The 26,701-nt window shown below is 37.2% G+C and overlaps 1 protein-coding gene across 1 annotated transcript; it reads left to right on the top strand.

Annotated features, from left to right (window-relative positions):
- Window positions 1-558: 558 nt before the first annotated feature.
- On the top strand, window positions 559-25,898 carry LOC100498621 (cholesterol 24-hydroxylase). The gene is made up of 15 exons (XM_002933199.4): window positions 559-882; window positions 4,227-4,304; window positions 6,313-6,394; window positions 8,327-8,400; window positions 9,452-9,538; window positions 10,641-10,779; window positions 12,136-12,249; window positions 13,296-13,452; window positions 18,848-18,910; window positions 20,925-20,997; window positions 21,593-21,677; window positions 21,757-21,867; window positions 23,646-23,734; window positions 23,869-23,935; window positions 25,463-25,898. The coding sequence occupies exons 1-15, from the start codon at window positions 728-730 to the stop codon at window positions 25,601-25,603; spliced, it is 1,515 nt and encodes a 504-aa protein (XP_002933245.2). The 5' UTR covers window positions 559-727; the 3' UTR covers window positions 25,604-25,898.
- Window positions 25,899-26,701: the final 803 nt, after the last annotated feature.

Consider the following 26,701-nt stretch of genomic DNA (forward strand, 5'->3'; position numbering starts at 1 on the left):
TCAGTTGCAATTGGTCTGAAAAATTACGTAATTTCTTGCTATGAGTCAAAATTATGGCTGTACGTGATTCTTCAGGAGAAAGTATGATGCAGCTATTGACGGCAGTAGCTCCTAGGTTCCCCTATGGAAATAGGTGGACTTTCACACAGTTTGAAGGACAGATGTCTCAGAACCAAGCTCAGCTATGTGGAAGTGCAAGGAGTTTGTTTGGCCCCAAATTATCTTTAATAATTGCCTTTAATTTGCACATTTTGCATAGCCACTGCTGCAGTTAAAATGACCATTAAATGGTTAAAGACATACTTTCATTGCACAGTTTATCTTATTTACATGTTGGAAAGTATATAAATTAGATAAAATGTAGATTTTTTTTTATTTCAATTATGTTTAATATCTACTTCAACTAAATACAGGCCAGATCACTTAGGATACACAATGTACCCACATGGCTAAAGGAACACTTAGTGACCTGTAGGTGGCACTGTAAGGCAACATTCTACTAACGACCTCATTCACAAACAAATCCCTAAGATAAAAAAAACAGGAAGAGAGAGTTGTGTGTGGGTGTGTGTGTGTAGAAAGGACCAGAAACAGGGAAGGCAATATCAACAGAACTATATAAAAGAAGAAGAAACTATTGGATGAGCTGTCATAAGGAGAAAAGAACTGACATTTCCATAAGAAAAGCAGAATTTCTGAGAATAACCTTTATTTAACCCTGGGTACAATGTGGCACTCTGTCATTGTGCACTGTTTATCATGGGTTTATTCTGGATTTTTGTTGATTATCATTGGGGCTGTCGTTGCTTTCCTTGCTTACTGTGCCTACATTAAGTATATGCACCTGAAGTATGATGATATTCCTGGCCCCCCAAGAGACAGGTAAGATTTATACCATACTAGCTAACATTTAGGCTAAAGGCACAGGGCATTTTGACTGCCCCTGTCTGCCTGTCACTACACAGAGGGCACTTTCTATTGATTCTACAAATAATATATAATTTAACACTGTAAGAGGCATTGGTATACAAGACCACATATTCTTTTAAAACATACAAAATTATAGATGTCTGCAAAGAATAAGCTAGCCAAATACAGGTCCTTTTCAAAAAATTAGCATATTGTGATAAAGTTCATTATTTTCTGTAATGTACTGATAAACATTAGACTTTCATATATTTTAGATTCATTACACACAACTGAAGTAGTTCAAGCCTTTTCTTGTTTTAATATTGATGATTGTGGCATACAGCTCATGAAAACCCAAAATTCCTATCTCAAAAAATTAGCATATCATGAAAAGGTTCTATTAACCTAATCATCTGAATCAACTAATTAACTCTAAAAACCTGCAAAAGATTCCTGAGGCTTTTAAAAACTCCCAGCCTGGTTCATTACTCAAAACCGCAATCATGGGTAAGACTGCCGACCTGACTGCTGTCCAGAAGGCCATCATTGACACCCTCAAGCAAGAGGGTAAGACACAGAAAGAAATTTCTGAACAAATAGGCTGTTCCCAGAGTGCTGTATCAAGGCACCTCAGTGGGAAGTCTGTGGGAAGGAAAAAGTGTGGCAGAAAACGCTGCACAACGAGAAGAGGTGACTGGGCCCAGAGGAAGATTGTGGAGAAGGACTGATTCCTGACCTTGGGGGACCTGCGGAAGCAGTGGACTGAGTCTGGAGTAGAAACATCCAGAGCCACCGTGTACAGGCGTGTGCAGGAAATGGGCTACAGGTGCTGCATTCCCCAGGTCAAGCCACTTTTGAACCAGAAACAGCGGCAGAAGCGCCTGACCTGGGCTACAGAGAAGCAGCACTGGACTGTTGCTCAGTGGTCCAAAGTATGTCATTCGGAAATCAAGGTGCCAGAGTCTGGAGGAAGACTGGGGAGAGGGAAATGCCAAAATGCCTGAAGTCCAGTGTCAAGTACCCACAGTCAGTGATGGTCTGGGGTGCCATGTCAGCTGCTGGTGTTGGTCCACTGTGTTTTATCAAGGGCAGGGTCAATGCAGCTAGCTATCAGGAGATTTTGGAGCACTTCATGCTTCCATCTGCTGAAAAGCTTTATGGAGATGAAGATTTCATTTTTCAGCACGACCTGGCACCTGCTCACAGTGCCAAAACCACTGGTAAATGGTTTACTGACCATGGTATTACTGTGCTCAATTGGCCTGCCAACTCTCCTGACCTGAACCCCATAGAGAATCTGTGGGATATTGTGAAGAGAAAGTTGAGAGACACAAGACCCAACACTCTGGATGAGCTTAAGGCCGCTATTGAAGCATCCTGGGCCTCCATAACACCTGAGCAGTGCCACAGGCTGATTGCCTCCATGCCACGCCACATTGAAGCAGTCATTTCTGCAAAAGGATTCCCGACCAAGTAGTGAGTGTATAACTGAACATAATTATTTGAAGGTTGACTTTTTTTGTATTAAAAACACTTTTCTTTTATTGGGCGGATGAAATATGCTAATTTTTTGAGATAGGAATTTTGGGTTTTCATGAGCTGTATGCCACAATCATCAATATTAAAACAAGAAAAGGCTTGAACGACTTCAGTTGTGTGTAATGAATCTAAAATATATGAAAGTCTAATGTTTATCAGTACATTACAGAAAATAATGAACTTTATCACAATATGCTAATTTTTTGAAAAGGACCTGTATAATTCACTAAAATTGTAAAGGAAAATAGTGACATTTAAACATATAAACAAGATATTGTCCTCAAATTATGGTGTATATGAGCTGGATGTTTTATCCATTTAAATGAAACCCATATGTTTAATGGTTGGTTCATAAGGCTTATGTATACACTGCACTGAAGAAGATTATTAGAAACCAGGCAAGCATTATGGGATTATATAGATGTTTTCTGGAGGCCAGCACATAGAGATTTCTCCTGTCTATCTTGCTATCCAAACTAATACATGATGGGTTAAACCCCATTTGTTACCTTGTTTTCATTTTTCCCAAATCCCTGCGCCAGCATGTAACAGTTTATGGGGACAGTTCACTATGTATGAACCTTCAGGATCTCCATAAACCTGGTACACCTGGCTTGCACAGTTACAGAGAGAAAAAAAAATTTGACAAAGGTGCACATTATTTTATAATGTGCAAATATATATTTCGGGTGCACAATGTGTAATTGAATGGAAATGGAAATGCCTGCTTTAGGAATTGATTGATTTAACCCACAACCTTCTACACTGTTTGTATAAGTTAAATCCGAATACCTCCCACATACTGTAGAAATCAAACTTATCCATTGTGCTGTGCTGGTGAAGGCCAGCTGAACGAGTAAAGGCTTTGCCTTCTGTAGTGGTTGCTATAAGAGACAACATTGTAAGGAATTGGCATCGCCATATTAGTGAGATTATCCATTGTGATTTGTATAACTGGTAATCATTCTATGAGCAGCCCAGGATAGCTGCCAAAATAGATCGTTACTTTTAGGAGAATTGTAATGTTCCCATGAGCAGCTTCGGTCTGTAGGTAACAACTTTAGACTTTAGTTACATAGTAACATAACTGGACTTTAGTCTTTAGAGATAATTTCATTTGAGGGCTGTATACGCTCATTTGAAGTTAATAGGTACTGGGGTTGCATAAAAATGTGATTTTATTTTAGGTGTGCCAATAAATTGTGTCTTTCACATCTATTTACAATTATTTCATAATGACTATACAACTTTTTTTTTTTTTTTTTTTTTTTAAGAGTTTGGTGTTTTGGACCTTGTAACACTTTGTAAAAGTGCCAAGGCTCATCAGACAAAATCCTAACTAACAGACCATTTTTACATTCTTTCACATACATGTATATAAACATATTGTGATTTATGATATTGCTTTCTTCTCTTAAGGACTTCTGTTTTATTTTGGTTTCCTCTTTTCTTTAAAAAATTTAAATTTTAGGTGTGAGGTTAATGTACATGGTCTATAAGACAAAATAATAACCTGACTACATTGGCTTCTTAGTTACTGCACCAAATTGTGTTTCTCAGCACAAGATTAAATATTTGTTATTATTGGTAAAACAAAAAAATTAGGAAACTTTATTCTTAAATATTAAACTTTGACATAAAGTGTTTGGGCAAATTAGTGACCAGAATATGTCCTTTAACCACTTATTGCAGCCACCAGGCAGTGTTAATTCTTTTTGCTGTGCGACAGACTTGTACTTCCTGATAAAGGTTAACATTACTGTGTGCTTGCTTTTCAGCTTCCTGCTGGGGCACATCCCCACCTTAAGCAAAGCAGAAGAGAACTACAGTGTAGTGCATGACTTGTTTTTACACTGGTAAGTTTTTGTACATGAGCTTGAGATACCAGCATTGGACAGAGACTTCATTTCTACAGCATTCAAATGTAGTATCTGTCAGTATCTCTAGTTTATATCTAGCATCTAGAGCCATGCATTTTTGAATAACAGACTGAAATTTTAAAATGAAGAGCAAAAAGGGAAAGTTGTGCTTGCCACTAAACAGGTGCTCTATGATGTAGTTAAAACTTGTTATAAATAGTTTCCTTGTCCTTTAAGCTACTAAAAAATGCCGTCCCCTTTAAACAAAACAGGGATTGTTATTTTTCTTCTTAAAGCTATATAATGTATCAGCCAGCACAACTGATTCGGGGAGGGAATTCCACAACTTCACAGCTCTCACTGTAAAAAATCCTTTCCGAATATTTAAATGGAACCTCCCTTCTTCTAAACGAAGTGGGTGCCCTCGTGTCCGTTGGAAGGACCTACTGGTAAATAAAGCATTAGAGAGGTTATTATATGATCCCTTATATATTTATACACAGTTATCATGTCACCTCTTAAGCGCCTCTTCTCCAGTGTAAACAAACCCAACTTGGCCAGTCTTTCTTCATAACTGAGACTTTCCATACCCTTTACCAGCTTAGTTGCCCTTCTCTGGACCCTCTCTAACTCAATAATGTCCCGTTTGAGCACTGGAGACCAAAACTGAACAGCATATTCTAGATGGGGCCTTACCAGCGCTCTGTAAAGGGGAAGAATAACCCCCTCCTCCCGTGAATCTATACCCCTTTTAATACAGCTCAAAACCTTGTTTGCCTTTGCAGCTGCTGCCTGGCATTGCTTGCTACAGCCAAGTTTATTTGATGCTTGTGTTGCTCTCCAAGTCTTTTTACATTTGACTGTGACTCACAAGTAAGAAAGGTTGTGGACCCCTGGTCTAGAAAATCCAGCACTGCAACCCTGCAACATGCATTTATTAGAAGAGTCCCTGACTTGTATCTGATTTGGTAACCGTTAAAAATTATACATTTTTAAAACTTTAAATTTAACATTTATGTTTGTAAATCAGCCTTCACATGTACCTTAGTGCCTCAGCAGCCTAAAGAGACCTTCAAAAATGATCAACACACAGGTGCTTTTTGCTTGGATTTGCCCAGGGCCACCATTAGAAACAATGGGGCGCTGACAAGTTATTTATATGGGGCCTCCCATGAACACAAGCATGAGGTGTAGTACAAAAATTTTTTTGCCCATGTCCCTTGTGTGTGCCTCACAAATGATCTAGCAGGAAGGTTTTTCTAGGACAAAAGGTTGAACTATGATACAAACTCACAAATTTTACTTGGAAAAAGACTCTGCTGGGAAAGGGGGCACAGACTATAGTGGGCAGCTGCAATGTGTATTTATGTATATTTTGTTCCCAGAGTTTAGGGGCCAAATGATCTTGTTGTTGGACCCAATAACTAGTCACTCCAATGCTGAAAAGTTCATGTGGAAGACGCTCATATTATCCAGTAACTAGATCCCAATATAAACAGTTGATGTTAACATACCTTTATATGTATCTTACGCAATTTGTGTAACTTACACTATATGGCCGGGCCCCCATTGGATCAAGATTTTTTGAGACCAGGGACACCAGTCCCACCTTTCCCTCTCCTGAAGATGGCCCTGAGTGTGCCATTTGTTGTATTGACATGCTGTTTGTTAGGACAACTGTCACAAGTAAAAAAATGAAGTCCCTTTGTGAATATTGGAACACAGAGATGACATAAAACAAACAATACCATTGTCGTGCTTAAACCTGCAGAAAAATGAACACCTGGAACTCCTTAAGTAAATGCAATTGTCATGCAGCAACTTTCAGGCAAATAAAGCTATGTGCATATATTGCAAGCATTCTAGTGTCTACAGTATACTGCTAACATAGTGCTGGGGTGCCAGGGTGGCAGCAAATGTGCAACTGAGTGGGCTAAACAGAAAGTGTATCAGCAATTCTACTTGTAATCTACCTAATTAACTCAACTTTCCTGTATGATTTCAGGGCAGAAATATATGGCCCAGTTTTCAAAATTAACATATTGCACCGAGTCATGATATATTCTACCAGCCCAGAGTCTGTTAAGGTAAAAATGTGTAATATTTACTTCAATATTAAGCATAAAAGTTAATTTATATAAGAAACACAGTTCTTCAAGTACTTCAGTGATTCTTTAAATGCTCTCTGTTTTGTTATTGTAAAAACATTTCTACTTGTCCATTTATAGATAATTTCACATGTACACAGGTAACTTAAAGGGATTCTGTAATTTAAAAACATGTTTTGTTTTTTTTTAAATGTATCAGTTAGTAGTGCTCCAAAGCAGACAGATTTTTTTAATTTTGAAATTTGACATGAGGCTAGCCATTTTCTTACTTTCCCAGGTTCCCTGGGCAGGTAACAAGATAGCAGCTCCCTGACAGCTCTGCTAAAGGATTCAGTTGCCTGAACTGATGGCACCTCCATGTTTCTATTCTGCTGTCACTGTTTGGCTTTTGGCTAATAGTACTGCTGGTAGAAATGGCCTCCTGTATTTTATTGAGAGGAAAAACAGGCAAAATTGCCAATACTGCCTCCCATTAAATTTAGGATGATGGCACACAGGGAGATTTGTTGCCCACGTGGCAACAAATCTCCTAAAACTACCTTTGTTTGTGGGAATCTCTGACTTTTAAACATATGAATCATGTAACCTCTGAAAATTGCCTTTACCTGCTTTTTATGGCAGATATATAATTTATATGTTTTACTGCTCACAATTCACACTGACACAAAAAAAAAGCTTACCAACCATGTGTAGCGCAGATTTTCCAATGTTCCTTAAAACTTAAGGGTGATAGCTGACCAGGGGATCTGCGCTACCTCAAGACTAACCAGATTGCCACAAGTAATAGGTTATCCATTGGGTGATGTGAAATACATTGGGTGACATCTCAAATACATTAAATGCAGTGGGATAGTAGGAACTTTATCCCCAAATACATTATCATCATCATCATCATTTATTTATACAGCTCCATCAAGTTATACAGCCCTTTACATAAATTTATAATGAACAGGGGTCTTACAATAATTTAACAAACAAGGGTTACAGAGTAAAATAGGCTTAGAGGTCCCTCCTATCTAATACCGTCAGTTTATTATGGAATTTCAATATTTGGTATAAAGAAATCATTATAGAAATACAGTAATGGAGTTTTTGTGTTATTAAGCAAATATTCATTAAGGAGTATTCCATTATACTGCCAAGCTCAAGTTAATAAAATGATTCCCTGACACAGCCTTACTAGGGCTTACAGACAGATTACTGGTCTGCAGATGGGAAGTTATAGGAGATGCCTCCATTGCCAGACACAGCTAACAAAGCCTTTCAGTACACAGCAGGAGTTTGATGTACAAACTATAATATCCAAGGAGGATGTCATCATGTGGCAAGCAACTCCATATCCAACTGCATCCTGACACACCCTGAAATACTAATACAGCACCCACTCTAATCCTGAACCTTGCATGTTTTAGTAACATGATGTCCAGTAGAAAACATATAATATAAAATGAAAAATTATTGGTGAACTTTGTATAAAGTACTTACGAAAAATGCTTTAGCTCCTAGTTGTTGCTCTGTGCTGCAACCAAATACAACTGCAAAAATCCAAAAATAGGAAAAAAAGCTCCAGCAGATTAACTGCAAAACATTTATTATGGGTAGTGGTTACCACTACCCATAATAAATGTTTTGCAGTTAATCTGCTGGAGCTTTTTTTCCTATTTTTGGATTTTTGCAGAAAACATATAATATAGTACCTAGATGTATAAAGGACAAACTAATAATTACCATTTCTGTTCAACCAAACACCTCTTTTTTAAACCACATCACCAATACATATACAGGCCCTACATAAATACATACATATGGTGTTAAAATGTAGCTTCCTTTTGCATGGCCCCATATGATCAAGATTAAATCAAAAACATTAATAATACTTGTTAATATGTTCATACTTTTTCAACTCAATAGGAATGCCTCATGTCATCAAAATACCCTAAGGATCCCTATACCTACAACCAGCTATTTAATTTGTTTGGAAAGAGGTATGCTGTTTTTATTGTTCTTTATGTAGCAATTATATATAACACAGCACTTTACAGAAATTGTTTACATCAATTTGCCCCTGGCCTTGGCCCAGGAAATATTGTAGTCCAATCAACCTGCTTGTGTGTTTTTGTAATGTGAAAACAGTGCAGATATGGGCAGAACCTACAAACTCCCTGCATTTCCTTGCTTCTTCCCTGCTACTCACTGTGCTGGTACCTGCCTACATAAGGAGCAGTGGTGTCTGGGGAGGTGCAGGTACAGAAAGGCTAGAACTCAGGGTTGGCTGACACTCCCCCCCCCCCACCACCACCACCACCATTGCACCCTAGGCACATGCCTTTTCTGCCCTGGCTGCAGCACAAGGGAGCAATGAATCGAGCACTTGTCTTAACCAGGTGGTGAGGGCTCCCTTTATGTGCTGCATAATCAATGTTGAGCCTAATATGCAAATGAAAAGCATATAATTATATGCCTTGCATTGTAGGTTCAAGGGACATTTAGGGGGTCATTTACTAACCATTCAGATTTTTAGTACTAAAATGCACAAAAAAAGTTGCGAATTTTCTGAGATTTGTCAAAGTGGCTAAAAATCTGAATCAGACAATTCGCCAGCTAAAACTAGCAAAGATCATGTAGAAGTCAATGGCAGATGTCGCTTCCCTTGAGGATCCTTCTTTTACTTTCAAACTATAAAGGTTTTGGACTTTTGAAAATGTTTGGGTTTTTTTGCCCCCTGAGGGGCAGATTTATCCAAATGTGAGTTGAGAGCGTAATACTTAAAAGCTCACTCACATTCTATTTATTAATATGGGATTTTTAGAAGCATATTTATCAAATGGTGAGTTCTCTCTTTCACCCATTGATAAATACATAGAACATGGGTGAGTTTTATGTATAAGTTCTAAACTTACATTTTGATAAATCTTCCTCTTAGTTGTAAATAATATGCTAACTAATTTAAATCCTCCAGTATCTTGTGTTTTATTTATATAAAATGTTTTATAAAAAACATGGCAGATTGCGACTAACTAAAATTATCTTCTCTAGATTCCTCGGAAAGGGTTTATTAACTGATCCAGACCATGATCACTGGTACCATCAGCGTCGTATTATGGATCCTGCATTCAGTAACACGTGAGCTTACATGGATGATAATATACCCCCCGCTGTAATAAATGCATTACCCCTCACTAGCCTGGGTCCCTTGTGGCCTACCAGTAAGAAAAACACAAATTTTGGGGTCACCCCTGTACTCACAACACTTCTAGGGAATTAGCTCAGCCTCATGGCTTTCCTTTCAGCTTCTTAGATCCTCAGTCTCTTGGTAGCTTTCTCAAGTCTGGGCTCCCTCTGCTTCTGGCAGTGGCAGGAAGCCCCCCCCCCCCAGCCCCTCTGGGAGTCCTAACACAGAGAGGTATCCTTCCTGCTCTGCGCCCTGCTCTGAGAGACTGCTACACACCTTTCCATACAATTAAATACTTTTCCACAGGACAGCCTTCCTGTGGAAAGTAAGCTCCAATAGGTGAGCTGGACTACTGGAATGGATCGCCTGATCCACTTGTTCATTCCAGAACCCTATAGCTTCCAGGGCCAGACAGCAACATCCTTTAAACAGAGAAACCATTCTCTGTCTATCAACCTCTCCCCTAAAGGTTCTCCCACTATGGAGACCTTGAAGGGAAAACTCACCTTTTCTCTCATTTGTTGGGCCATTCTACCACAGTATATAAACCCATAATTGTACCTGTAGCCTGTAAAATTTCATTTAAAGTCCTGTGTATAACAAGCAGTGTTATTTGGAAATTAAATGGGATATATACCCACACACATATATATATATATAAGCAAGTTAAATTAATTAGAATGCTCTCAGAATCTTTACAATTTAGAATGAGTTTTTATTTTGCACAGTCTATCTATTTTACCCAGTTTCATTTTTACACTGAACTATTCCTTTAAGCACTTTTGTGGCCATACAAATCTCTTTGAGGTCCACAATACCCCTGTCAGCCTTAAGTTCAGCAGTTTAGAGGAAGAAGCTTTTGTTACTATCCTATAACTAAAAGATGGGGAAGTCACCCTGGATTTCTGTATGGATATACTGTAGGATGTAAAGTAGGTTGTTTGAAGTGGTCAACAGCTTTGAGCCACAGATTGCACTTTCTTATTAAAGAATGAACAGACACAAGCACATTTACTATTATCCGTTCCCTTATGATACATTCCTTTCTGAAAGATACCTTAAGGAGATGATTGGAATATTTAATGAAAGAGCTGAACAAATGATGGAAAAATTAGAAGAGAAAGCAGACGGCCACCAAGAAGTCTCCATGCACAGCATCATCAACCGTGTTACTTTGGATGTCATTACTAAGGTTAGTTCACACCAGAGTTTGTCAGTTTTGTTTCCCCACCTTAAAAAAACTCCTAAAAACATTCCCCAGCCAAGGGTTGCCCATGATTGAAATGTCCCACTGACTCATAGGTGAAGGAAGAAAATGGCGTCTGTGTGTGGTTACAGTTATACGGTTATACTGTACCACTCAGCAGTGCAGAAGCGATCTAGCCAATTTTCTGCCTTTGGCACAACTGTACAGCTGCCACCTGCCATTTACTATAGATCCCCATGCTGCCTGGAGGAAAGATAAGATTTAGAAGCTTGGAAGGCCTGGCAAAGTTTGCCTCTTGTGATAAATTAAAGGAGACATATACCATTGTTATATGTTTATTCTAAATTGTATAAAATTGAATAAAACAACTTTTATTTATCACCTATTATTCAAGAACACTGTGCAATTGTTGTGAAACTGCAGAAGCCCCTCCCATTTCCAGGGCTTCCGGCTAGAAACAGGCTGACTGTAGCTGGGGCCGCCGGCTCTGGCTTCTTTCTATAGAGGAGTCGCATCCACTAGGAGGAAGCCTGGGGGTGGAGACGTGGGCGGTGATTTTGATTATGTCATTTCGGCAGGCACATCAGTCACACTTGGGTCCTGCTCTCCTCTGCTGCTCCTGGCCTGCCCAACGCTCCCAACTAGCATTTCAGTGCACATTCTGCCAGATTCACTGCCTCTGTGACTCATAAATGCTGCTGTAACTGCCAATCTCTTTATAAAAGAGTCCAATCTTTTTCTGATACTTAGTAAAAGCAATAAACTGTACCTAATGCTAACTAAATGTGTAACTGGTAACAGATACACAGGCAGGGAGGTGGCAGGGGTTTCCCTGCTACAGCAGAGTTCAGCCTGTCTGTTAGTGCTGTGACCATTTCCTGTGGGAGAATGAAGAGACACTCCCACCTCTCATTTCAGCTTGGCTTCAGAAGAGCAAAGATCTCGCTGCAGCTCTGATTTAAAAATGCTTTTAGCAGGTAAAATGCATTGAAATCATTTTTTTACTGAAAGATTCCACAGGTTGAGGAAAGATGAATCATATAATTGAATATGAAGGTTATGTGAAATGTCTCCTTTAAGGGCAACCACCGCTGGTCATGTCACCAAATAAGTAGATTGGAACCATGCAGTAAAATATCGAGATGGCAATTGGGCCAGTTAAATCATAGTCACTGGCTAAATTCTGGCTTCTAGTTAATATTAAACTGGTAAATGCAATCACACTTGTAATTTCTAAAATTGTTTTGGAAATGTGTTTTTAGAATAATATCTTTACCAAAGGCATGTGTATCCAGTAGCCTCTTGCTAATATGAAAAGGTGACAGTAATATTTTTATGCAGGTAGCATTTGGGATGGACCTTGGATTAGTAGAAGGAAACAAGACTGATTTTCCTAATGCAATCTCTAAGGTACTTACGGGCATGATGCGGTATATGCAGAACCCATATATGCAGGTAAGAAGAAATACCTTTTCATTCATTATGTAGATGTATATTATAACGATGTATTAAAGGGGATTTTTACCATAAATTTTAACAATGCACTAAACCATGTAAAATAATTTAAAATAGAAGTGCTTTTATTTTAATACCTTTGTGTTGAAATATGTCCATAACTGCTTGAAAACAGTGCTCTGCCTAGACCTAATGCAAGCTTCTGGTTTAGACGATTCAGTATGTGGCTCAGGGCCGCTGGCCCTCATAGACTTCACTGACACAGCAGAGCTACTTAGCAGCACAAGCAGAGAGACACAGAAGGAGGAAACTGGAAGGCCTTCCCTGCTGCTGCTGAGTAAAGCCTGTCGGTCAGTGCTGTGACCACTTCCTGTGGGAGACTGAAGGACACTCCCATGTTTCATTTTGCTCTGGTTTTGATTTGAGAGGTTGTGTATACAGCTCTCATATAATGGCAGTTTTAGGTAAAATGCTTTCAAAACATCTTTCTGCATCATTTCACATTTTGAGGGAGGATGAATATTATAACTGAATATGAACTTTATATAATATGTCTCCTTTAACACTAGTGTTACTTGTTTATTATGCCTTTGCTTTTATTAACATTAAAAGCAAAAATATGAAAAGCATCCTACTCTATAAATGTTCCAATATGTTCTTGTACGTTAAAGTAAAAACAACCTGGCTGCAATACTTAGAGGGACGTATAACCCCTTTTCAACATAGGTTTAATGAATAGGACTTGTACTGAACATACTTTTTGAAAACAATCTATGGTTTTAGTTATTTCCTGAACTAATTAGGGCGAACAGGGAAATTGAAGCTACTCCATGTTTGGTCCCTGCTCGGTCGACAATAAGAATAGCAGTGCACAGATATTCCTCTGCCTAACGGCCTTCTGTTTATCTGTGCGAGGACCAAACATGATGTAGGTTTAATTTTTAAAAAGGGGGTTTACTGCCCTTTTAATAAAACATTGTACTTTTGGTTCTCCTGTAATCATGCCTGTCTTTTCTAATACTATGTTTCCTATGGTGCTTCTTTAGTACTTTCCAAAGCACTGGGCCTTTGTTCGAGAGGTGCAGGAAAGTGCAGACTTGCTGCGAAAAACAGGCAAGGAATGTATCAGTCAGCGCAAAAAAGCAATGCAAAATGGAGAAGAGCTTCCCAAAGACATCCTGACCAAGATTCTGCAGTGTGCTGGTATGGTATATGTAGGTTACATGCAGTATGTCCACACTGATAGACATTCAAGGTTTATGGTGGACATTTTTGAAAACTAAAACTGTCCGAATGTATTCTAGAGGTCCTTTAATTGCATTACATGTAGACAGCAAATGTGGAAATTTTCATACCATCTGCATAGCACTATGGGGTGCCGTTTGTCCAAAGTACATTTTGTCTATAAAAATACATTCTATATACAAAAAGCAATCCCCAGTAGACAGAATTAAAATGTGAATATAAACACTGGTAAAAATATACAAAAGATATATTTCTAGTGAAGAATGAGAATAAAATAAATTTTGTGCACAAAAAGATATTATTATATTACAAACTCCATTCTTTAAATTTTAACAAGCTTTTTGTCTCACAAATGTATAACATCCATACAAAAAAAAGTTATGTGTAAAGTTGCTTACAGAATGAATAATGTAAAACAAAACTTTGACAAAATATATAATGGTTTAACTGGCTAGCATATTTCAGCTAGATTTTCATGACAAAATAGATGCGTGTAACAGAAAGCAATATTCTATAGCACAGAATTCATTCTATCAACAAAATGAATACACAGTTCCACAAAACTGATAAAATATCCATTCTGTGAAACAACACTGTCAATCAAATTCATGAACCAATAGGATACAAGCATATTCATTATCCAATAATATGCAGGTTTTAACTGGAGTCAATTTACTGATCTGCCCACTGGTTTAATTTGTCTATAAAGTGTTCACACACACACGCTACATACATACATATTGTACTAGTTAGCTTACAGCAGTCTCTTAATAATTTACTTATCCATAGTTCAACTACTACACTATGTAGCCACAGGGAAAAAAAAATCCCAGTGGGCGCACCACCCCCAACCCCAATAGTGGCTGCAAGGAGGAAGAAGGGGGTACGCAGTGTGCATTACACACAGGGTGGGGGTGAAGGCTGGCAGCAGGGGAGAAGTTGGCAACTGAGGTGAGGGGCTCCTGGGGGGGCAGCCCTGCTGGACTCTGGACACCCCAGTGCAACACCACGCACACACATAATACATCATATAAATAATTGATGATCCTCCTGAAGTACCAATATGTAACTGATCCCTTTTGTTTGCACATAGTACTGATGTGTGTTGTAGTTGAACTACAGCTAACTAGGATACTGCTCATAAGGCCTACACATCATACTGTACAACCAGCCTGTCTGCATCATATTATGTAGTAGTTGAACTATAGCTAAGCACATTATTAATAGAGCGCTAAATGCTGCAATATTACAGCTAGGAGGAGGGCAGACATTGGAGCTTAACAATCACCTACAAAGCTTATTAGGGTCACTACTACAGTGGGGGAATTATACAAACTTGTGCAACTTCATATTGCAGTGTAAAGATATGAGTCAGCTGGTATCCTTGGGGGGAGGAGCTTATATTGCAGTGTAACGATATGAGTCAGCTGGTATCCTTGGGGGGAGGGGCTTATATTGCAGTGTAACGATATGAGTCAGCTGGTATCCGTGGGGGGAGGAGCTTATATTGCAGTGTAACGATATGAGTCAGCTGGTATCCTTGGGGGGAGGAGCTTATGTTTTATGGGTTTGTGCTCTACTCACTGGTGTAAGTGTCTCACATATACTGAGTTACACTGCTAACAAAAATATCTGTATATTGTACTATATCAAGGGGCCCCCACATGAGTGGTTATTCTGCTAATGTTAGAGTTTATTTGAAATAATGCTATTTATATCCTGTGTTTTATTGACTTGTCAGGGGTAGGGTTGCTACCCTGCCAGTAATTTGCCAGTCTAGCTAGTAAATACCAGGCAAGGCCAGGGCCAGTATTGGGAACTTACCAGTCTACCTGTCATTCTCCAGCCTACCCTCAACCTGCCCAAAATCCCTAATCAAGCCAGGTTGTTATTGCCCATACACAGGGTTTCTGTGGCTCCGCCCCCAGCCTGCCCACCTATATCACTGGTCCCTCCTCCTCCTCCCCTTACATTGCTGTCCCACCCCCTCCATGTCACCAATTTTCCCCTCAGGGTCCTACTCCCACTCCCTTAGCTTGAGCAAGAATCTTTTTACAAAAAAAAGGGGGGGGCAATCATAATTAGGCCTATTATACTTACCTGAAGGTATTATATTTATGTTTTAAAATGCTTTATTCTAGATTCATTTTTAGCTGCACAATCCAGAGAAACATCATTAGATCAGTTTGTGCCACAGAATCAGTACAGAATTAGGGTGAAGACACACAGAGCTACTAGTAGCAGCTACTTGTAATGGCTACTAAAACAGACAATGCTGATCATTTACTCATAACTGTCTCAACATGTGTTTTAGCAGAGGCAATTCTCCGTATTGTCTATGGCAGGGGATTTTCTGATGTTTAGTAGCCATGAAAAAGTAGCTGCTACTAGTAGCTCTGTGTGTCTTCACCCTTATAGTTCTCATCCACCTGTAAGACATTCAATTTAAGAACCTGTAGAGTTTAACAGCTGCCCTTTTAAGAGTGTTTGTTCTTTGTTAATGGTTATTGCTATGCAGCACAGCAGCCGTTAGAGGGCGCCTCTATATCAGGCCACACATCTATATACTGTGGATGGTGCAGCCATGTGGAGCAGAGCTGGCAGTTTTTTACCTTGTTAAATAAATCCTACAAACAAATCCTCCTTTGTGTGTGTGTGTGTGTGTGTGTGTGTGTGTATGTGGGGGGGGGGGGAGGGCAGGGTCAACACTTTATAGAAACAATTCAAACAGTGGGAAGAAAGACCAGTAAATGGACTTCAATTAAAACTTGCATGTTATTGGATAATGAATATACTTGCTTCCTATTGGTTCAGTAATTTGACTGACAGTGTTGTTTCACAGAATGGATATTTTATCAGTTTTGTGGAACTGAGTATTCATTTTGTTGATAGAATGATTTTTGTGCTATAGAATCTTCCTTTTTGTAACAAGCATCTATTTTGTCATAAAATCTAGCTTGGAATAAGCTAGTCAGCTACACCATTATATATTTTGTGCAAAGTTTTGTTTTACACAATTCATTCTGTAAAAAACTTGTTATGCTGTATGGATATTATACATTTGTGAGACAGAATGCTTGTTAAAATTTACAGAATGGAGTTTGTAATATAATTATATTCTTTTGTGCATAAAATTGATTATTTTCGGAGAACTATGTCTTTTGTATATTTGTAACCAGTGTATATGGCCACACATTTATTCTGTGTCCTGGGGATTGTCCTTTGTTTATAGAATGTATTTATGTAGACAAAATGTACTTTGGACAAACGGCACCCCATATAGCACACCCATGCTTCTGAGCTGGTTACTCCATTTGCAATGAATTACATTGTCACAAGATAAAAACAGATCTCTTCACTACCAGGGATCCTTTCATCAGATGCTTCTGTAACGTGTATCTCTTGTTAGTCTAGTATTTAAATGCATTTTGAACAGTTTATAGTAAAAGTACCAGCCTAACTAGAACTAGGTGAAATTGGTCAAAGTAGAACTGTAACATTTCCCTGGTAGTCATAGGGTAAATTCAACCCTCTATTATTGTTAAGGAGTATAGCAGTAAAATCATATTCTTTTAAGTTGTGTTGAAATCAAGGCTACATATGGTTATGGCAAACAGTGCAAATTCCAACTAAAGAAAATGCTACAGATACATTGCATTATTTAAACTGACAGTCATCATCAGATTTGTCACAGTAAAATCATTTTGAAATTGCAGATAAACAGTTCCATGTGATAGGACAGGTAAAAGGGTAGCACTGTCTTTATGTTCATTCTCTCAAAAAGTGTACGCCATTGACATATTATATATAACGTTGTGGTAAAACTTGCAATTAAAATGTATTTAATTACCATTTGATTTGCATAATATGCTTAAAGGGTTCCTCTACCCACAAATTCATTTTTGTCTAAGGAAATGTACAGTAGATTTGTATGTTTGCCAGGGGGTCATGTCAAACTGGAATAAATTCCAGGAAAACATGAAATATCAGACTGAATAATGCAGCTTTTCTATGTGTCAATTCTTGAAAATCGGAAGGATGTAAAATCTGGGTTCTACTGTACATTTAACATTTTTAATGGATGGAAAGTTATTTGTAAATGTAACTGTGGAGTTTATCTCTTTCTGTTCTCTGGGTCTGACTGTGGATCTCTCCAGTTCCTTCAGAGATACCCTTGATCTATTGGCTGCTTCTGACTAATGTCCAATTCAGAGTACCATTAGGAATGGGGGGCCCAGTTTGCCCACCCAGCCACTCTTTTCTGTCATCCCTATCAACTCCTTTCTGTTGCATTTAAGACAAATGGTTTCACCAGAGTTTATTTCTGGTTATTTCTGGTTTAAATTTACAAATAATTTTAATAACTATGTTGATTTTTTTCCAGTTCCAAAATTAAAGTCTATTTTATGTAGATCAATTACATCTAATCCCAGTTAGAAGCATTTAAATTCCAGAGTATAACATCAAAAATGAATAATCTGAGAGGGCTAAATATAGTACTTTTTTGCCATTGTTTACATGGTTACTATGGATTGAAAAAAATGAATGGCTTTTGTGTATATATAAAATACACAAGAGCCATGAATATCCAATAATATCCCTATAAACAATGCATAGTGATGTCATCAGTTATATGTTGCTCACCACACCCTTTGATGTTGCTCCCAGTGGCATTGAAGTATGTGTCTATTTTTAAATTTCTGGCTTTCTAGGCCACAGAGACACAGTTTTACTCAAAGCTGAGCCTCCTGCAGTCCACATGGGGCTACCAAATAGCCAATCCCAGTGCTTACTTGGCATGAAAAAATAACTTTTTTCATGCTTTTGTGTCTCACCAACACTTTTTACATTTGCGTGTGGCTCATGAATAAAAAAGGTTGGTCTTCCAGCCCCCTTTAACCACAATCTGTCTATGTGAATCCCCTATAACCACAATATGTCTTGGCCTAGCCTTGTTCTTCCTAAAACCTTTGCTAGAGAGGCTGCTCTTCTGGCTGTTGGAAAGATCAGCATCTATCTAGAACTGTAATTTCTGAGTTAACACTTTAATCTTCCTGACAAAAACATATGTACTTAAACATAGCAATGTAGGTCTTGTTGTTTGCAGCATGCCTGTAACTGCAAATGTGGTTAGAGGTACTTTTCTTGTCTGCAACTTTTGTGGCATTATTTGCATTCAACTTATTATTATTAACCATTTAAATAGACAATATTTATGGGTAAATATTACCAGTTAGAAGGGCATATAACTGATTCTTCACATAAGTTGCTGTTCCCGGATGGCTGAATCTGGCTGTGTTATCTCACAATATAAACATGATGCCTCTCTTGTATTGTTCTGGTCTGTAAATAGAGCTGGAAAATGCTTTGGATGATGAGATCATGCTGGATAACTTCATCACATTCTTCATAGCTGGTGAGTTAACTTAACTTTGCTTTTGAATTGCATGGACATGTTGGAATTTTAATATTAATGTTTTTTACAAGACAATGTAATGGCTAGAAATATTATTGGTACAGAATTGTAGCATAATTAGAATAACAAAACTAAAGAGGTTAATTTGGATGCTTGATTCAAAACATTAAAGAAAACATTACAACAAACTATATGTTGAGCTGATATTAAAACATTGTCTTTAAATATTGAAAGTATATTGGATTTATCTTATATATTTATCTTATATGGTCAAAAATACAGAATACATTTTACAATTCCAAGAATGTTCATTCAACAAATCTTATTTCATGCATATTTGCCCCACTCCAAAGAGAGCATCAGAGTAATATATTATAGATTTAGATCACACAACCAAAACCAGGGATATCCAGGGCAGCTTCCCTTTACTCTGGGTGCAGAAAATCAGCAATAATTGGAGCAACACAACTTGGCATACACCCAGGGCCTTATTTATATATAGGCACCCAATGGCCTGTGCTTAAGGCAGTAGCTTTAGGGGGGTGGCCCTTGGGTGCCTATATAATGAGTAACATTTAAAAAAAATAAAAAACCTCCCCAGCCGCCAGATTATACCTGTCTAAATCCGGCAGAGCTGTGGGAGTGAGGGAGTAGAGGAAGTGATGTCACTCAGAGCTGTATGCATGATGTTACTTCCGCTACCTAGGATGGCACTGAACCTGAATACAGCCCTGCATACACCTTAGGCATCCCTATAATTTTGGTCAAAAAGAACATGCAGAAATGAGTTAATCTGGTGTAAAATCTGCTGTAGTAGTGCTATATAAATTATATATTTTTATTTGCTATATAAAATATATATGTAGAAATCCAAAAAATAGGAAAAAAGCTTCAGCAGGTTTGCTGCAAAACATTTATTATGGGTAGTGGTAACACAACATGTTTGGGGTCAATACCCTTTATCAAGTGTACATAGACCATAACGATGTGTTCTCATTTAAAGCCAAATTGACCTATGACCCACCAAGCACACAGCATTTCAGGAAACTCCTTAAAGTGATAGTACAACAATTAAACACATGGTTATGGTCTTTGTACACTTGATAAAGGGTATTGACCTGAAACAGTGTTACCACTACCCATGACAAATGTTTTGCAGCAAACCTGCTGAAGCTTTTTTCCTATTTTTTTGGATTTCTACATATATATTTTATACATTTTATAATTTATATTTTCTACAATTGTATTTGGTTGCAGCACAGAGCAACAACTAGGAGCTAAAGCTTTTTTCACAAGTATTTTATACAAGGTTCACCGACAATTTTTAATATAAAACATATATATTTGTTTAATTTATTTATTTATATGCATACATATAAAGTGCTGAAAAAAACTTTCTTAATAATCAAATTATCTATTCTTACAAATATAGATAAATGTATATTTAATCAGTTATGCTGTCAATTATTTTTTTATTTAGAACAAAACACAATGCACATACAAACATCCAATACTTTAGATGCAGTACACTCCACCACTGAAGTTGGGGCTGTTCAAATGTCAGTGCACCTCTCTAGTATAACTTGACTATCCAAGCTGTGGGTAGCATCTCTGTGAGAAAGGCCTGAATTCCCTATCTGACATCAAATAAAGTACTTGTTACAAGGTCTTTGTGTGTATTGTGTTGGTGTAATGCCCCTCTCCTTAAGGGGCAAGAAAATTGTATGCATTTAAATATAATGTGCTTTTACGCTGCTGTGCTAAAAAATGTAGGTTATACTTCTGTGTAATTTATATAAATATGCTGTGTAGCTAGGCTAGGGCCATAACTATAGATATATATGATTGGTTTAGGATACAATATGCAAATTTATACACTGCTGCTGCCAGAAATAACTGATTTACAGGCAGCTGTAGAAACAAGTACAACCTGAACAGGTAAATTGAAATTGAATTTTACTACATGGTGATACTGGCCCTTTAAAAAAGCTTTTAATTTATGTGTTATTCATAGGACAGGAAACAACTGCCAACCAGTTATCATTTACTGTTATGGAGCTCACCAGGCAGCCTGAAATTATGACAAAGTAAGTGTCCAGACTCATGGTCAAATGGGTTAAATAGACTCTATATACTGAAATATCAAAGTGAAATAAAAAATAAAGGGACATGTATATAAATGTAAATGCATTAGTACCTAGTTCATTTGTAAAAAAAAACAAAAAAAACATCATCTATGTAAAAAGACTTTCTTATATTTACCCAACAATCTAAACTTATGAAAGAAAACCTTTCTATTTTAAAATTACTACATTCACAATGAGGACTGTGCCTTTTTACCAACACATTTCCCTCTCATGTACAGTATTTAGCTGACACTATCTTGTTATAGTAAGCTCTTCTTTTTGCCCATATGACTATATTATATTACTGTTTAAATGACCTTTATTATATACTGCAGCAAAATATGTTGATGTTTTTAAATATATTTTTTACACGCAGAATGCAGAAATGAAGCTAGTGACATCTGAAACTTAGTATATAGGCTTGATTTTGGCCAGGATTAAAGTAATTTGAAATAGATTTCACTTCATTTAATGTGCCCTTTCACTTTAGAATAATTAATAATAATTAATTTGAATAGAGTGCTGCTGAAAAATGTCTTTTGTGTTTCATTTCCAGGCTACGTATGGAGGTGGATGAGGTCATTGGCTTTAAACGGGACATTAGTTATGATGATATACAAAATCTCAATTATATGACCCAGGTATGAGAAAATATTGCAGAAAAACAGACCAAAACAAAATGAGGGTTTAACATAAAACTAATAGCATTTCTGATTTCAGGTTCTGAAAGAATCTTTACGATTTTACCCACCCGGACCAGGAACCTCACGGTATCTTAAGGAAGATACAATTTTTGAAGGCATCAAGATTCCTGGAGGGGTGTCCATTACTGTAAGCATGTAAATTGAATAAGGGGTTTCTCAGCTTGCTAAGAAGCCTCTGAATTAGCCACTGCTACTCATCATTCATTTGCTGCTTTTCCACCTGAAAATGACCAACTGAACAGGAGGAGGAAAGTGTCAGCATGGATCGATTCTCTGCCACTAATTGCTGTTACCTAGAAATATTTCTATCAGTATTTCCCAGTTTCACTGAGGCTTGGAATTTTACTGATTTTATAACAAATATGCTCTGTAATCACAGAACTGACAAAAATTAAATGACACTAGAGCCCAAAAATTGATCATTGCATTAATTTGCTAAGTACGTTGGTCAAGAGTTAATTTTGCATAATGAAAGAAAATGTTATTCTTAATAAGTTTCCAATATTTATATAATACAGCAAACGCTACTTTCAGTTTTGCCATTTTTTAAAATTTTCTACACACATGTGGAGTCAATTTACTTATTTTCAACGTTAAGGGGGAAAAACGTGATTGTGAAAAAAACCCACAACAAAATACGCACAACTTTTTTTTCGCAATAGTGCTTTTCCTTAAATAGTACCTTATTTAAGAAAAAACAAATCTCAAATGTTTCTGTAAACTTGTAAAATGAAGTTGCAAAAATTCCTATATACTTCTATATAAACTTGTCATCTTTTTCTTCTGGCAACTTTTTGTATTTTTTTTCCTTTTGTAAGCTTAAAGCAAATTGGAACTCACACATTCATAAGCTACAACAAAACTTTTCCCTGATGAGACTATTTCTTCAGGCGTGAGTCCTTGCATATATAGGAGGCCAGGGTGTTGTGAAACTATAACTCTCAGTGAGGATCTTCATTCCAAGAGCTGCTCACAGGCTAGCCCTAAATATCTGTCACAGCTAGGAGCCCATTTACTAATCATTGGATTTTTTTTTTTCTCACTAAAAATTCTAATCTGACAATTTACCAGCTAAAACTTGCCGAGATGATGTAGAAGTCAATGGCAGAGGTCCCTTCCCTTTCTTTAAAGATCCTTATTTCGTCTTGAAATTTTAGAGGTTTTGGAGTTTTGATGCTGTTTTTTTGTGTTACTTTTCGCAGCGACAATTCAAAAAAGTCGCAGTTGATGCAACTGTTTCTCTCACAGACTTTTCATATCAGATTTATTCAGACATTCAAGGAAATTAGTTGAATTTTAAAATAAAAAAAATGAGAAATTATGATAGAGTTTTAGTAAATGTCCTCCTTAGTGTGACCTATTACAGGGTATAACCTGATCTTTCTAGACATACACTTGGACCTAGGTTCACTTAATCTCACCTGCCTATACAAAATTGACCCTGGCCACAAGGCTGCTCTACCTTTTATATAATAGAGCATCTAGTAGCCAAATTAGAGAAATACACTTGTCATACTTTGACCCAGGAAAAGTAGACTTACTTCTCTTTTAGAATGAGGACCCCCCTTAGCTGAAGGCCTGCCAGGAAAAAGAGTAACATTTTACCAGTCGTCTGCACTTTAATAAATAAATATTACTATCAGAAAATGTCTTTCAGAATACATGTATATATTTGTGTTTGCATTTTTTTCATGAATCAAGAAAAACGCCAACACAATTTTTGATAAATCTGCCCCTTTAACTTCTTCAGTTTGAGTAGTTATACTAATCACAAAGTTGTATATAGGGAATAATATGATTAAAAAAGCCAAATTGTGCATATTTTTTTTATTTCTTTGAAAGACACTGACTTATAACAAAATACCATAAATAAATGTTTTTCTTTTATTGAATGCTTGTGTCTAGTTTAACACATATGTCATGGGAAGGATGGAGAAGTTCTTTCAAGACCCATGTAAATTTGACCCGGAGAGATTCCATCCAGCGGCTGTAAAGTACGTAAGAGAACTATTCTAAAAGACAATTAAAAATTTAACAATCACATTTCTATGATTAATAGCACTACATTAATCATTTGTCATGATCAAATGATGACTAAATAAAATAGTGACAATCTTTTTTTTTCCAGACCATACTTCTGCTATTTCCCATTTGCATTAGGCCCTCGGTCCTGTCTGGGGCAGATATTTTCTCAAGTAAGTTTATTGCAAATATAATTCTTATGTTGATCTTTACTATGGGATCTAATCCAACTAGGCTCAAAAGCTACTGAAAAATACAATATATTATGTGTAATTCACACAGTATAATTATTAACAAAGGCAGCAGATTCCTCTTTATTTTCATCTCATTGTGCCCATATTCAAGCCTTTTATTACCTTATAATGCTTGCCACAACCAGGTCAATTCCTTAGGGTGATGGGAGACAGGGCCCTTCATTACCCGGCAAGAAATCTCCTCAACTGCGACAATACCTACAACTTCACTTTGCATTGCCGTATGTAAAAAACATTTCTTGTGGCGATCCCAGATAATGACTCAAAAAATGCCTCCTTATGTATTTTCAACGATTACCAGGGATTGCAGCATGAATGTGTTCTACATATAGCTATTCAAATGAAAGCAAAGGGGTAGGTATTCTCAGGTGATTTATTGCCCCCCAACACCCTGTCTGACATTGCCCTTGGTTTTCATTTTTTTTTTTTTTAGTAATTATCTATATGAGCAGATGTTTGTGGATTGGGGGTGAGAGAGAACCTATAACTTTATTGGTAGCAAGTGACCTCCCTGACAATCCCTGACAATGGCACTACATGGAAAGATTTCCTGTATGGACATATTAATTATACTCTGATAGTAATCACACACATTTAACTTGAACTGTGTCATCATGGGCCACCCCTAGGACTGCCATCCGGCCAGTATTTGACCAGCCTAACCTGTACTACAGGAAACTTTCACTCAAGATACAGAACCTGAAGTGGTTCAAAGCAGGACAGAAGCTTAGTGTACTTATGTATCTGCTCTGCAAATTAGTGCAAAGAGGGGTGAATACAATTTTATAATGCAATACATTAAATGCTAAGCACTTAATCATTTTAAGCTACTCCTTATAACTGGGTTGTTTCCTTACTAAATAGTGACAAATATGAGGTATTTAAAAGAAAACTGTACACTCAGAATGAATATTTAACCAACAAATAGTTTATATTATGTTAAGTGACCTATTAAATAATCTCACCAAATATATATCTGTAAATATTGCCCTTTTACATCCTTCCAATGGATCCACCATTTAGTGGCAGAACTCTGTCCATTCATTTGCTGATGTGGCCTAGCATGTACAGTGTGTGCCTTGGCAGGAGGCGGCCCGTAATTCTTAAAATGGCATTTTTCTATTTAGAAGTACACATACTACTAAAAAAAAGTATATTTTTATGAAAATGTTTTTTTTGGATGAAGCAGAGTTTTACAAAGGAGCTTGTTAATGCAATATATTTTTATAAAGACCTACATTGCTTGGGGTATAGGTTTTCTTTAATATTCTTCTACAGAACAGTGAAATTGACTAACTAATATTTAAATATTGGGAGGCATAAAATTGCACAATTGCTTGGCTATCCCAGGCATGACAAACATACATAGCTAAGGTTCCTAATGGACTTTAAGCACATTGATGGACTAAAGCCAATTCAAATTTTTCTTTTTTTTATCCTGACCAGCTGGAGGCAAAGGTCATTCTAAGCAAACTGATACAGAGATTTGAGTTTGAGCTAGTTCCAGGACAATCTTTTGGAATAAAGGACACAGGAACTCTGAGACCCCGTGATGGAGTTGTCTGCACTCTGAAGTCCAGGGCTTGATCCAAGTTAAACATGACAACATACTGGAGTAAAGCTGATGATCCTGATATACCAGATTTGAACAACTCTACCTTTGTGTGAATCAGTGTGTAACACGGTAGAACCTTTGGATCTGCTTTCTGTTGGGTCTGTGCTGACATTTTATAGGATGATATTTATATGAATATCTTACTCTCTGTCTACATAAACCTTGTTATTAAAGTGCCCACAAATAAATATGATGAGTAAGCAGAAGCAGAGGAACTGTCACTGCTAAAATCATGCACCTAAATTGTAGTCTGTGTTTTTATAATTCTTCACAAATATGTTTCTGGTAGTTTGTTGATGCATAGCAGATAAATTCCCCTGCTGTAATTTACAGGGATATTAAGAAGTTACAAAATGACCCAGTGACCATAAAGAAGCAAAAAATGCAGGCTTCCTTTTTAGACATAACATCAAATGCCCTTCCCTGAAAAAACTTCCCTTTCGTATTATGTATTATGCCTACAAAAGCTCAGACTTAGGACTGTGTTTTGATAAAACAGGGCTTCCCTAAATGAAATATTATGCATGGTGACGTAAGTTATGCACCTACGTAGCCTGAATTTAATGGAATGCGCTAAGCAGAATAACACGAACGAAAAACCAGCACAACAGAGCGATTACAAGCACGATGAGCCCTGCGTAGTTTATTTGTGAAATGCAAATTTTCAGGGGAACACCTCCTTATCAAGCATGCAGACCAGTATTGCAATAATGAATATACAGACAAAAGTTAACATAATTAACAGGATGCAAAGTAACACATGAAGTAAAAAAATGCTAATCCAGATCAATTAGGTTTTGAAAGTCCCAAAAGCTCAAAAGCCTGAAATATAATTCCATCCAGAGGGTTCATAGGCCAGTAACTGCAGAGGAAATAACAAAATATATGCAGCACTGCAGCACATCTAGATACAACTGAAACATATTAAGCTGAAATTGTAGCAAGCAATAATCTATCAGCTATCTTGCCATCATAGTTTGTCTTGGACTTTTGAAACTTTTCACTATTGAAACTTAATTGATCTGGATTTGCATTTTTCATACTTCCAGACCAAGTTGGCAGCTTATTGG

The sequence above is a fragment of the Xenopus tropicalis genome, chromosome 8 (genome assembly GCF_000004195.4).
Source record: "Xenopus tropicalis strain Nigerian chromosome 8, UCB_Xtro_10.0, whole genome shotgun sequence".
NCBI classification, from domain to species: Eukaryota; Metazoa; Chordata; class Amphibia; order Anura; family Pipidae; genus Xenopus; species Xenopus tropicalis.

Coding starts and splice junctions, on each gene's coding strand:
- LOC100498621 (XM_002933199.4), top strand. CDS start 728: ATGTGGCACTCTGTCATTGTGCACTGTTTATCATGGGTTTATTCTGGA. Junction 21,868..23,645: donor CTGGAGGGGTGTCCATTACT/GTAAGCATGTAA, acceptor GCTTGTGTCTAG/TTTAACACATATGTCATGGG. Junction 23,735..23,868: donor TTCCATCCAGCGGCTGTAAA/GTACGTAAGAGA, acceptor TTTTTTTTCCAG/ACCATACTTCTGCTATTTCC.